This window comes from Carassius auratus, unplaced genomic scaffold (assembly GCF_003368295.1).
Source record: "Carassius auratus strain Wakin unplaced genomic scaffold, ASM336829v1 scaf_tig00030428, whole genome shotgun sequence".
In the NCBI taxonomy this organism is placed as follows: domain Eukaryota; kingdom Metazoa; phylum Chordata; class Actinopteri; order Cypriniformes; family Cyprinidae; genus Carassius; species Carassius auratus.
This window is the reverse complement of record NW_020525852.1, coordinates 5,528-19,520: the sequence shown is the minus strand read 5'-3', so window position 1 is coordinate 19,520 and position 13,993 is coordinate 5,528. Positions and strand designations below refer to the sequence as shown.

The 13,993-nt window shown below is 37.8% G+C and overlaps 1 protein-coding gene across 1 annotated transcript; it reads right to left on the bottom strand.

Moving 5' to 3' along the window:
* Window positions 1–510: 510 nt before the first annotated feature.
* Window positions 511–8,432, bottom strand: LOC113080232 (immunoglobulin superfamily member 3; the record flags this gene model as incomplete). The annotated part of the gene is made up of 3 exons (XM_026252443.1): window positions 511–3,490; window positions 4,472–4,894; window positions 8,022–8,432. Coding segments are annotated over 3 exons (1,085 nt in total), but the record flags the coding sequence as incomplete, so codon positions are not given.
* Between the last annotated feature and the right edge of the window lie 5,561 nt (window positions 8,433–13,993).

Genomic DNA, 13,993 nt, shown 5'->3' with positions numbered 1-13,993 from the left:
GCCTGCTATAATAACACACCAGCCTGTAGCCACCCAACTCATCCAGCTCACAATCCAAAGAATTTGACTTCACCAGACCAGATAAGACACTGGAAGATATGTCAGATCCCATTTTCATCTTAAGAGACAGTACTTTCCACTCCTTTCAAAGCTCAGATTCACAAACTCTTGTTATTCATTAGGGTGAAAGGTACAGAAATCTTATTCTTTAGCTAAATGTAACTAATATGTACTAATAATTGTAACTGTAAACTCAGAAGCTTATTTTAATGGGACAGTTCAACCAAAAATCCAAATGAATTCAAATGACAAACTTGTAAGACTTCCATTCTTCTGTGGAACATAAAAGATGATGCATTGAACAACTTCTGAAGGTTCTGTTGATACAGTGGCAGTGAATGGGGTCCAGTGTTGGTGGATGTGAAAAAGTTGGGAAAATATTTAAACTATCCCTTAACATTTGCAAACTGGCCCAATACAATTGATACATTATATAAAGACAATCTAAAGTGTGGTGCACTGAATGTTTTATTGCAATCAACTGACAATAGCAAAGTGCCTTTTCATAATAGCAATTGCTACAATGTAATAAAATAAGTATAGATATAAAAAAACACAAAAAATGTAGAGTACAACAAAAACACATAACCATAAAAAAAAAAAACTATGGCAACTTTTTATTTTTATTTTTATATTTATATATATAGTGCACTATTTTGCTTATTTAAAAAAAAGAACATAAAAATCACCACTTTAAAAAGCAGCACTGGCTGAACTGAACACACATCAACACAACTTTTTTTGTCATTTGTTTTGTTTTTCTGCAGCTACAGTATACTGCCAGTACACAGCCATGACATGCAGCCCTCGAAATGCATTTACAACATTGTGAGAACATTATGATTCAGCTGGGCATGTTGAACTACAAAAACACTATTTAGAGTTCTGAATAAGTCTGTACAGATTGAACGACAGCAGAACCGCAATATCACACTCAATATCACACTACACATCTCCTACATCAGGAAGGCCAACCTATTGATCAAACCGAAGTTTGCATTTCATTTGCGAGATGCTGTGTTAGAATGACAGGTGCTTTGGCCTTCCTCAAAGTGGAGATGGTGACGATGCCATTAATCTGACACGATGTCACGACAAAACTTTCAGACATCAATAAAATGTCCCCCTTTCTCATCATCATGCACTGTACAGTTCAACAAAATTTTGTCGATAAAGATAGATCTCTGTGTCATCTGTATGAAGATTCTCAGACTGGTTCAGAATTATTTCCCATAATCCTCTAGGCCACTGCACGCAAGTAGCCAAATTATAGTTGCCTAAATGTTCACTGCTATTTCTGCCACATTCTGTCTATTCACATTTATGAAGTTCACATATTCTATCTAGGAGTTTTATGATTCAATAAATAAGACAACCACAAGCTTTGAATGGATCTAAATTTCATTTACAGAAAAGCCTCGATGTTGACTGTTGAGATTACACGAGGGTGGCAGCGACCCAGATGATGCTCTGTGAGAGCGGAGTGAAAGGTGCACAGTCATAAGATCTTCAGTGGTGTCTATAATGAGACATCCAGTTTGGTGTCAGACCGCAGGTTCCTAGATAACACGTCGTGTTTCATAGTCCGTGTTGAAATAAAATAAAAATGAACAACAATCATTCGCACTACAGCTAAGCTCTAAATGCTTTCAGTATAGAGGCTGAATCTTTCTTGAAGGAAACATGACTAGTGTGGTTCGCAAAGCTAATGTGAGGATCATAGCATCTTCAATGGTAAAATGTGGCAGTGTTTTCAAAGTGTCCATGGAGACCAACAATAATTTAGATGCTATATTCATCCTCAGAGATATAATCACTCTAGTAGGTCTTCACAGGTTACAGGTTATGACACTGCGCAATAAGTTTTCACAATTTTTCAGCGGTAACACAAAGATCGGGCACCATATTTCAAACACAAACCAATAAAGAGAAGAACAACAACACTTTATGTGATTTAGAATATATACTAAAAAAAACAAGTCAAATCCCTTCATAACTCATATATGCAGAAGTCTGCCAATAAACGCTTTCCTTCTGGATCATTACAAGGGCACGTATGATGATAAAAAGATCTTGGCACTGAGAATGTCCCTTGAGTCTATAGTCCTGTTTGCCTTCTCCCTCAAGACAACGGTTTTTACAAGAGATTTCGGAGAGAAAATTCCTTCAATGCCCCCTTCAACCTTGCATTATGAAAATGCAAGGACGCTGAGGCCACAACTCACTAAATGTGGGGTCAATTGTGCATATATACACAAACAAGATCACACAAGGGTGTTTTTAGAGATATATTGAACTTCTTAACATTGGAAAAATGTCAAAAAGACCTTGAAATTAAATGAGGGATTTGGGGGCATGTATCAACATCTAAGCACCAGCGATGAGGAAACATGTCAGTGTAGGAAGCTCACTGTCTTTTCCAACATCGAGTTACCCAGATCTAATCCTATTCAGTGTCTCTGAATTTGTGGCTTTTGAAGTTGTATTGGTATTTGGCAGTGAGGATGAGCTGGAGTTCATGTATATCCTTGAGTCTGTGGGCAATGAGGGCTCTCCATAGTCTAGATCCACTTAAACCAAGGCAGTTCTTAGGTCAGTTCTGTGGCACGTGCACACTAACTAAATCAATATACATCCTTTGTCAGCTTTCCGAGTTTTTCTGAGGATAGATTGTCCTTTTCTTCCTTCATCCATACACCATTGTCTCTAGAAACGTTCATAGTCCAGCAATGACCTTCCAGTCGTCTGCAGCAAAAATCAGCACAGACAAAATAACAAATAATATGTAATGGTTTTCACCAGACTTCATAGACGGGAGTAAAAAAGCAAAACGAAACGGCTGTTTCCGATCCCAGAGAGGGAAGGAGTTTGGTGTCAGTCGGGTAAAACACATCAAAAGGCTCACAGAAAAGTAAAATCATATTTTAAAAAAAGATCAGGAAAAAGAAAGCAAAGCAAATGTCTAGGCATCGGCGCCAGCAACCACCATAATCATGGCAACTTCAACTGAGAAAGGTCTTAGTCAGTCGTATGGACGGATTGACAGGCCAGGCTAGAAACCCAGATAACTTTCTGGTGGCCTCATCACGGACGAGGAGGAGAAGAAAAACAGAGAGCGAGTCAGAGAGAGAGAGAGTAGATGAGCGAGTCTCTGAGTGAGACAGGATCACGTGTCATTGTTACTCCACAGAGCCGGGGTGAAGGCTGAGGGCTGGGGGGTCCAGACAGGTTGGGGAATAGCTGAGATGAGGCTCTTTGATCCACAAGAGCGGCGCTCCGTTCTTGCCCTCTTGGTTCTTGCTGGAGCTGCGGGTCTTGTAGCGCACCAGCAGGACCGCGATGAGGAGGATGCCAAAGATAGGGAAGGGGTAGAAGAAGACGAAGTAGAAGAGGGAGTCGTTGGAACAAACCACTGACTGTAGGGTCGATACTGGAGGGGGACAGAAAGATTTAGAACAATTTAATATGAGAGTAAAAAATGTGTAAAAACAAAAAGAGAACTGACCAGTGTTGGGAAGGCTACGTTGGAAATGTAACATATTACATATTACAAGTTACCCTATTCAAAATATAAGTAGTAGTAGTAGTAGTAAGTAGTGTAACTATTTCAAAGTAATGTAACGTATTACAATTGAGTATTTTTCTAGATTTTAATTTATGTTTTCAACTGTTAATCATTTTCAAACATTTAGACCAGGCAGCGTTAGCCTTATAGCAGTGCTTAATAGTAATTACTGTCAGACTTTGAAAATCCAGCCACCACAAGATCAGACTTTAGCGCATCATTGTACTTTGAGATTGTTATCGTTACATTTTCACAGAATGTTCTTTACCTTTTGAAGCATGGTTTTATATAGAAAACAGTAAATCACCCAAAAATGACTTTAGCTGGGTTTTCAGATAGGGTCACAAAATGTTAATGTGACTCCAAATACATCGCTAACCAAAGAATATATCTATCTATCTATCTGTCTGTCTGTCTGTCTGTCTGTCTGTGTAAAAACATGAAAAAAATTGCAGGACAAGAAATAATACATATAGGTGGTTATGCAGAAACATTAAAAAAAAAAAAAAGTATATATATGTGTATATATATATATATATATATATATATATATATATATATATATATATATATATATATATATATATATATATATATATATGTGTGTATATATATATATATATATATATATATATATATATATATATATATATTTATTTATTTATTTATTTATTTATTATGCGCCCATTTTTACTGTTACATAAATATAGAAAATGCAGTTTATTTTTTAAAGTTTACTTCAGTTTCTTCATGTATCATTTCACATTAAATGTAGGCAGGTAAACTATTTGTTTTACGGTGTTAAAGCACAGGAAAATATTAACAACCACATGTGCAAAAGCTCACCCTGCTCCATAACATTAACAATGGTGACTCCAGAGTTATTGGTGGCCAGGCGATACCAGGCATTGCGTGGGTTCAGCAGCCACTCCTCCACATGGCAGTAGTAATTGCCAGCATCTCTGGACCGAGCTTTCTGGATGGTCAGACTGTACAGTTCAGAGGTGGCACGTTCAAACTGCAGGCGAGAGTTTGGACCAGGCTCCTCCGTAGGGCTGCAGTTCCCATTACCAAACACTGCATCATGACCGATGGAAAAGACGCATTCTGGTTCATCCTCCTCCTCCTGTCCCAAACGGTACACATACCAGGATACAGAGAAGCGGGAATCTTTGGAAGACTGAGACAGAATGCTGCAGCCCAGCCGGATTGATCCATCTTCAGGTACTGTGATATTAGATTCTGCCTCCTCCACCTGCAACTTCACCGCTGCAATAAATAATGATAACTTAATGAGAAAATCATTAAGTGCATGACAACATTTCTAATCTTCTTCAGAGATTGGGGTAGCATCTGTCGAAAACTCATTGTTACATTTATATAGAGCAAAATGTTCTGCTGTAATTAAAGGAATTGTTCACCCAAAAAAATAACAATTCTGTCACTCTGAAAACGGTATGAGTGTATTTTGTTGAACACACAAGGTGACATTTGCAACACAATCAACAGTAATTCATAATGCAACAAAAGATTTCCATTTGAAATAAATCCATTTTTTTATGTTCTAAGAATCCTGAAAAAAAAAAAATTAAGCAGCACAACTGTTTTCAATATTTATAATAATGAGAAAAGTTTTCATCAGATAAAAGAAAGTCATAGTTTCATAACAACATGAGGGCGAGCAAATAATGACAGAACTACACCTAAAAATGTTTATACTAGTAGTACAAAAAGGATTTAAATAAATATTCCAACATGCCGATAAATGAACAATCCTCTATCAAAATTCTGCAGGGCATCAAGCGTCCAGGGATGTGGAACTAGCAGTTCAAAATGTCACTCTCAAATGAAGGTGAGGATCCTCACATTTTGTGTGAGAAGTCACAAGCTCATTCAGCAGGGTCTTGGGCTGAGATCAGCTAAAAATAAGACTGGCACACATTAAGGGGCTCCTCTTATCTTCTGCTCGCTCATGTAAAAGCAGTGCAATTTAACTTTGAAGATGGCAGATTACGAGGTGCTGAACCTTAAATCAGCTATCTATTCGTAAATACATTTATATGGATGCTATTTCAGGCAATCGTGCAGCGGGGAGGTGATCTGACACACACACACTTCCATCCCCAGGGAAATAAGACTGGAATTTAAGTGCATACTTAGATATATTATAGAGATATGCACTGCATATATATCTGAGAAGCAAAATATAAAGAGGTGTAAAATCCAGAATTCATGAAAGACAGCTTGACTAAAGCAGTGCTGAGAAGAAGATTAGATACTGGATAGGGAAATGCATTCATGCTGAAGAATAGAAAGTGTATGATGCATAAACAAATGTAAGGGCTTCCATAATTATCAGCATGTCCATGTGAACGTTAGATTTGCATTATTCATTTAAAATAATAATTGATCACTTTTTGTAGTTGTCTGACCAGCAAAAACCAACAAAAATGTGCCCAAACTCACTTTTCTTAACCTTGATTTTTTCAGAGGAGCAGATGTCTTGGCCAGCTGTGCTCCTAAAGCTACTTGCTCAATAGACCCGAGAACAAACTACACAACAAAATGTGTCTGTGTAACAGTGGTAAGTGGATGACCCATGTGTAGTGCAGTAATATTGAAGAGTGTGTTGTGTGAGGTTGGGATGTGGGGGTGGGGTCTGTCCCTCCGGCCCCTCAAAGCTTTGATTCAATGCTGAGTCCAGATGGCATCAGACTAATGCAAACCTTTTCTACATTGTCACCTGAACCACATAGACCTGCCTACAGAAGCTAGGTCATGATGTTACAGAAAAAAGTGGACATTATTTGCAAAAGGGGGACAGATGAATAGCTATGGCGGTTTGCAGCAGGGGTCTTCACGGGGGTCTGCGTGGGCTGAATAGAGGAGCAGCAGACGTGTGGCACTCAGAAGGGAGTCATGAGTAAAGTCTTTGGGATCCAGCAGTCGTGATTGTGTCCCTTATGAGGTTCTGACTCTGAGTGCTAAGGTCTGTGGCTCATGGGTGTGTGTGTGTGGGGAGGGGGGGGGGGTGTTCTACCTGAAGGGCTGATATGCTGTGCGCTTACGTTTAAGGAGTCACGCGTACAAAGATCCTGTCTCTCTTTATGTCTTCCTCTCATAAATACACACATGCTGATGAATGATTCAGTTTGGGCAGACATGAGCTCAGGATGGCTGCGCTCCACGGTGGTCTCAGGGGGAGAATGTTTTCATGCTGCTCTTTCCAATCCTCTCATGCCAGATGGCCTGGTAAACCCATGGGACTGCTACACACACCTACAACTGAATCTCAAAGGCTTCAGAGTCTGCTGTAGGAATAAAGGCCAACTCGGCTAGTTGGGTGCCATTGTAAATACTGTCCAGCACTTTCCATGAACAAGACACAAAACAGGACCAGAGAATTCTTCAGAAAAACCTCTAGAAAATGTTGATTTTTAATCTCAGGAGGGCCGGAGGTTTTTTCTTTTGTTCATTTTATTTGAGAATTTTCTGCAATTCTGCTACCAAAATACATATACAGCTCTGGAATTATTAGTTTTTTGTTTTTTGTTTTGTTTAAGAGACCACTGAAAAATGATTAAAACTCTGATTTTACTCTTTATTGGTATGCGTTAGAGTACAGTTAACATTTTTGTTTAATTCTATAAACTACTGACAATATTTCTCCCAAATTCCAAATAAACATCCTGTCATGTACAGCATTTATTTGCAGAAAATGAAAACTGGTCAAAATAATTAAAAAGTTGCATTGTTTTGGAGTGGTATAGAGAGAGATATAGTTTAAAACCCCTAATTTGTGTATTTTTTCTAATTATCTAGCTAAAAATAAATATAATAATAATGTAACTAAAAAAAAAAAAAATTTCAAAAACACCAAATGTGTAACATGTACAGCTCTTAGAAAACTTGGAAGTTTTAAAATAGTTTTCCACATTAATATTTTAAATGCAATTTATTTTAGTGACTGCAAAGCAGAATTTTCATTCATTACAGTCTTCAGTGTCACACGATCATTCAGAAATCATTATAATATTTCTTGTAGCAATGCTTCTTCTTATTATTATAAATGCTGAAAACAGTTGCACTTCTGAATATTTTGTTTTATTATTATTATATTTTTTGTGGGAACCATGATATATTTTTTCCAGGATTCTTTGATAACTATGAAATAAAAAAAGACATTTTTTCAAATAGATTCTTTTTGTAACATTGTAAATGTCTTTACATCCCATTTGATCAATTTAATACTGTACATCCTTTGCTTAATAAAAGTATTAATTTCTTTAAAAAAAATGCAGTTAAAAAAGTTTGAAAACTAAATGTGGGTCAAAGATAAATATACATTAAAATACAAATACATATATACATCAATTTGATAAGCAAGCATTCTTACCTGGCTGTCTCACAGCCACATGTGTGAAGCCGGAGGAGTCTTGTGCCAGGCGATACCAGAGTCCATCAGGGTCCATGAGCCACTCCTCCACAAGGCAGTAGTATGTTCCAGAGTCGCTGGTCTCGGCACGGTGCAAGGTAAGCCCATAGAGGCGAGGAGAGAGCCTTTCAGACTGCACACGGCTGCGGAGACGTTCCTCCTCTGCGTACGCTCCATACTCGAATGCTCCAGAGTGTTCGATCTTCAACAGCAGCTCATCCGGCTCCCCTGCCTCGGCCTTCCGCGCATACCACAACACAGCATGCTGAGAGTCCGGGCTGGTTTGAGAGGTGATGGAGCAGTTGACACGCACCCGACTGTCCTCCAGAAACTGCAGACTCTGGTTGGACTTGTGCACCTTCAGTTTACTTACTATAGGAGGAGAAAACAAAAAGGGGAAAAGTTAGAATAATGAATACCAAGATTTAGAGACTGTTTAGACCAAATACATAAAAAAGACACTTCTGTCTGTTGGCAGACAGATATTCTTGTCTGTGAGTAACCTTGTGAAAAAGAAGATGAACACTTTTAATGTACTTCAAATCTTAAAAGTATATTTACAAAAAATGGTCCTTGAAGAGAATATATTAATGGATAAAAAAGGCCACTTAAAAGTACTTAAGTACAATTATAAAAAAAAGTGCACCCTGAACATAATATCCATAGGAATCCAGTGTTTATTTCTGGCGTGAATAGGCCTTTAACCAGAATGGATATTTACTGCTGCTGAGGGAGGGCTGGAATCACTTGTTTTAGATCTGGAAGAAATAAGTTGTCAGAAACTTTCTTGAAGGATCAGGGCTGCGGGATTCTGGGCATACATATTGGACTACTACAGGTGTGTCAGGTGTGACACCATATTTCACACCATGAGTGGATTTATGAGTACCAGAAGAGCTCAGGAAGACACAATGAAGATAGGAGACACACTTTCACACCTGCAAATAAAAGGTCTTACGTACTTACAAATGTAGTTCATTAGATATGTGCAACAGAGAAGCATTCAAAAGAAAAGAGAGCAGATGTCCCCCTTTCATTTGGCATGAGAATGTGCAAACAGTTCAGGGACACTTTCAAACGCATTAAACATATGCCACTGCATTACTCTTCAACTCACACATACAGTGCCTTTTACAGAGAAATTACAAAATTGGTGGGACTTCATACGATTGTTTGTTTTACATCTTTTATTACCTAAAATTAATGAGCATCTGTGAAACTTTCACATTCTGTTTTTCGTGCTTTAATGGCTCTTTGCTAAAAATCCAATTTTCCACTGACACTTTGGCTCCCAGTAATCCCCATCACGCATTTCTGCACTTCTAGCAAAGTCGCACGATTCATCCCTAAGCCTGGACCTTCTCTGTGAATAACAGTGGCATGAACACTCTTATGCTTCTAACCAGCAGGCCAGAAACCCAATCCCTGCAGCAAAGCTCCTATAGTATAATATCAAATCTCACCGATTTAACACTGTTTCTCGAAGGTTTTTTAAGATTTATAAAAAAAAAAAAAAACTGCAAAGGAGCTGTTCCTCAGTTTAGGCTTTTGATTACCATATTCCATATTCTTAGAAATCCAAAACAAAACAAACCACTCCAAAAAATGAAGAGAAAATGACAAATAATAATGATCACAATTGTATTTGATGTGACAGCTGTGTTTGTGCAGTAATATGGGCGCTTGCTGACATACTGTTGTCATTGTACATGCTATCAGACCAACAGCTTCTAAAATTAAAATGTCACACTGCAAAATGAGCTTTGTTTACTCCTGTAGGGCTGTCGGAGTTAATATCTCCCCACAGTTCAGCTTCAAAACAGAAGACGCCAACAAAACTGACAAGAACGGGTGTCTGTGTCCCTTTAGTTGTTGATGGTAGTTGCGCTAGATTGGTTGCTTGTTGGCATAAAGCCAGCTAACTAACTGCTAATTTAGCTCTTACTTAATAATAATAAAAAAATCAACAACAACAACAACAAAATATCACTATGAGAGTCATTCACTAAAGTGTTAAAAATGTTAGAAAGCTCTTGAAAGCAAGACAGCTCCTGACTAATCTGGAGTAATGACTGTTGATCATCTGGCAGGAAAAAAATAACATTTTAAAATATATTAAAATAGATAAGTTATTTTAAATTGTAATAACATTTCAGTGCATTCTTTGTGACTTATAGGAGACTTCAAAAACAGTTTGAAGTTTCAGTGTATTTTCACTGAAGTGCAGTTTTCAGGATACAGATAAAGATTCTGAATCTGCAGAGGGACGGAATTTCATTTAAATTGACAAAAATGTACATAATCTTTTGCAGTTTTTGACACTGCTAACAGGCATTTATCCTGTAAATGCAAAATGGCATCTTGTGCGCCCTCAGACATAAAGCATAACTGGTTGGGTGCACGCTAAAGATGCTCTCAAAGCGCTGGCAGTCATTCCACAGGGAATCTCTACAGAACCCTTCAGAGCTAGCAGCTAATCGCAGGAGAATGACTCTTCAATCCTCTAAAGCAGAACCACCAATAGATGGGATTTCCACACAACAGATTTCTAGTTTTCTTTCTAATTACTCCGGTTCTGACAGAAAACAAAGGCTGAAAAAGAGATGTCAGGGATTAAAGACCCCATGAAATCAAAATTTGAGTTATGTGGCTTTCAGTTCATGTAGTTTAGCTTTGAAGCCGTTTATGTGCTAGTGTACTCATCAATGTTAAAAATTCACTTTTAGCAGATATATGCAGTTAACATTTACAATGCCACTTGCTGTGCATTTTTTTCATGATCTCGACATGTCTTTTTTAATATATTGAGATTATAAGATGATGAAAAACTCTTTGATACATCACACTCAAGCTTCCTGCTTCCATAGGAAATACGTCAACACAGGAAAGCAAACTACACTTTGCTTTAATGCCAGTTGCATAAAACCGTCTGTGAGTTAAATCTTAGACAAGTTTTCTTTACTGAATTTGTTTGTGGCGGATCACATCACTGATCACAGGTGCATTCAGCATTACATGATATTCAGAAAATCATGTTTACAAACACAGAGCCATTTTCAAAGCACCTAATATTGTTGTTTGGCAGCACTGCTGCACAATTAAATACAATCATAAAATATTGCTCAGATTTACATAAGGCTTTGAAATCAGAGAAATGTAATGCACGGCAGCTCACAGATGAGACACTGTTTAGTCTCATGGGCAACAGAACAGCAATACAGCGAATATGATTGGAAACATTTGCCTTCTCCATTTCAAGCTCACTCCTGGTCAATGCTTTTCTTTCAGCGAGCATGATGCATAAGTGGATTGGAGCAGAGGACTGATGCTCCACTCTCTCTCTTCCCCCATTCAATTTTCTAATAAAGAAAATGAGCAGAGCAGGGAGCCTTTGACAAAACGGAAATGAGGTCCATTGCTCTTTGTACTTTCTGTTCTACAGGAGCAGCTATCCTTTCATTAGCTCCCAAGAGTTGCAGCAGATAAGATTATCTCCCCACTCATATTAGCCATAGTTATGAATACTCTTGCGTGGGTTTTCCATCATTCACTTGCTTTTTGGTTACCCTTACTAGGTCTGAATCCTTCAGAGGGCCTCCTCCATGTGTCATAATGAAGGAAGGTGGCCAATTAAATTCTGACAGAATCCTCTGACTCCACCAGGCACGATTAAACAATTTAATTAAACAAGATATTTGTTCTTGACAAAACTGCAAGCCATTTCATTTTTGTTGCATAATCGAATTAGGAAAATCGATAAATGTATGAAAAGCGAGAGAGGGAAAAGAAAGATGGGAGAGTAAGAGAGAGTGTAAAAATGAAGCAAATCAAGCAGCACATTTTAAACAGCTCAGAGCTTGATTAGAGGCAGTTTGTGACGGCTCTCAGACAGAGGGCGAGGGGGTGTGGAGGGGGAGGTTGGCAGCGGAAAAAGCAAACAGAGAAAATGTTTTGAGTGCATTTGTGATTTTCTAAGAAGACAGCGAGCCACGTTCCCTCCTCCTGCGTGTGTCCAATTTGTTAGCCCCAGTTAATTACCAAGATGCTGTGCTGCCGAGATAAAGATGCTTTTATTTGGTTTATTTATTGATGACACAATCTACAAAGATAATGCAGCCTTCCCATCAAGAAACATCATTTTTTACAATTATTTATTACATTAAGAAAACATCTATTCCAGTGACATCCGCATGCACTGGAGATTTTAAAGTGGCCATATCATGAGGAATAAAAGAAAAAGTTTGTGCTATCAAAACATACTATAAATGAGCAAACTAAATGTCCTTGCCAATCCAAAAAGAGCATTTACTGAAACTAAAGCCTGAACAATATGTTCCCAGTGAGATCTTGGGGAAAAGTCAGAATGTACAGCTTGTAGGAGCAGTCATGCAGCACGAATGCCACACTAGATTTCTGACACTGCCAGAACTTTGTCAGAGGCTCAGTCACAGTGAGGTAGAAAGGAAAGAGGAGAAATTAATGAGAAAAAATAATGTGACTCCGAACCACAAAACCATGCAAGGGTCAATTTTGTGAAATTGAGATTTATACATGAATAAATAAGCTTTCCATTGATTTATAGTTTGTTAGGGCAATAGGACAATATTTGGCTGAGATACAACTATTTGAAAATCTGGCATCTGAGGGTATTAAAAAAAAATTGTCTTTAAATTTGTCTAAATTAAGTGCTTAGCAATGCATATTATTAATCAAAAATTATGTTTTGATATACTTACTGTAGGAAATGTAAAAAAAAAAAAAAACATGATCTTTCTTTAATATACAAATTATTTTTTTTGCATAAAAAAAAGGCATGTGACTTATGACTGGTTTTGTGTTCCAGGGTCACATAAGTAATTTTAACAAATCGTATACAGTTCCTGATTGAGTGTAGCACCTTCCACTCTGCACATCGGTCTTAAATGTATTTTTTAACACATCCTGATCATTTTAGTCTGATCTCAAGAGTATACAGTAGATTGTTGCCTGAATGTCAAACATAATAGAGGATTTGCAAAAAGGCTATTACTGAAAGATAGAGCAGGTAAAAATGTATTAGACTCAACAGCAAACAGCAGCTGTTGGGTAAAATCAGTTCCAGCATTCAAAATGTATTTACACTATAATCCCAATCATAGGAAACAACATATCACATTCTCGAATGTTGATTAATGATTCACAGTGGACCAAAGACATGATGCACATCTAATCGGGAAAATGGCTCTGCCCTTGACTCTAGTAAAATACAGTAAAACAAATGGTAGCAGGCACTTTATTTGGTTTTGTCAGATCAATGTTTTACCCTTGTCTGTGTCTTTTGGCATCTGTCAGAGCTCGTTTTGGCTGATTGAACATGCTGAATCAGCACTTGTAGGGTTGTGAGAGTCTGGGAAGTGACCTACTGTAATCTGATGATTGTCCGCCTTGGTGCAGTGTAAATTGGACTTAAGACTATATGATTTAGAAAAAAAAAAAGACTAAAACTAACATTTGACTTAGGATAAGAATGGGATCTATCCCCCTAAGTATTTCGTAATCCATTATTAAAAACAGCGATCTTTCAAGAGTTCTGTTGATGACACAAAAACACAAGCAGTCATTAGGGAAGAACAGTTAATCGGTAGCTGCTAATTTCAACCCCCACTGACAGATGAAGAGTCCTTATCACTGTCAATCACTAACAACATAATAATTTCCACAGTTCATGCATATTTATGAGTCCCACAAGCACGTCTATTTGCCCGAGCACAAGTGGAGACTGAGAAATGGTTCAGGTGTACCTGTAAACATAAAAGACTTTGTGGAGCGCTCTCTTTTTTAAAGGGGGAAGAGGAGATCCATTAACTGCCTTGCAGATGTAAGTGGCTTTAAGTGGAGCAATGACAAGCGGAGGTGGATAATCATCAAAGATGGAAAGAGCAGACAGAGGAGTG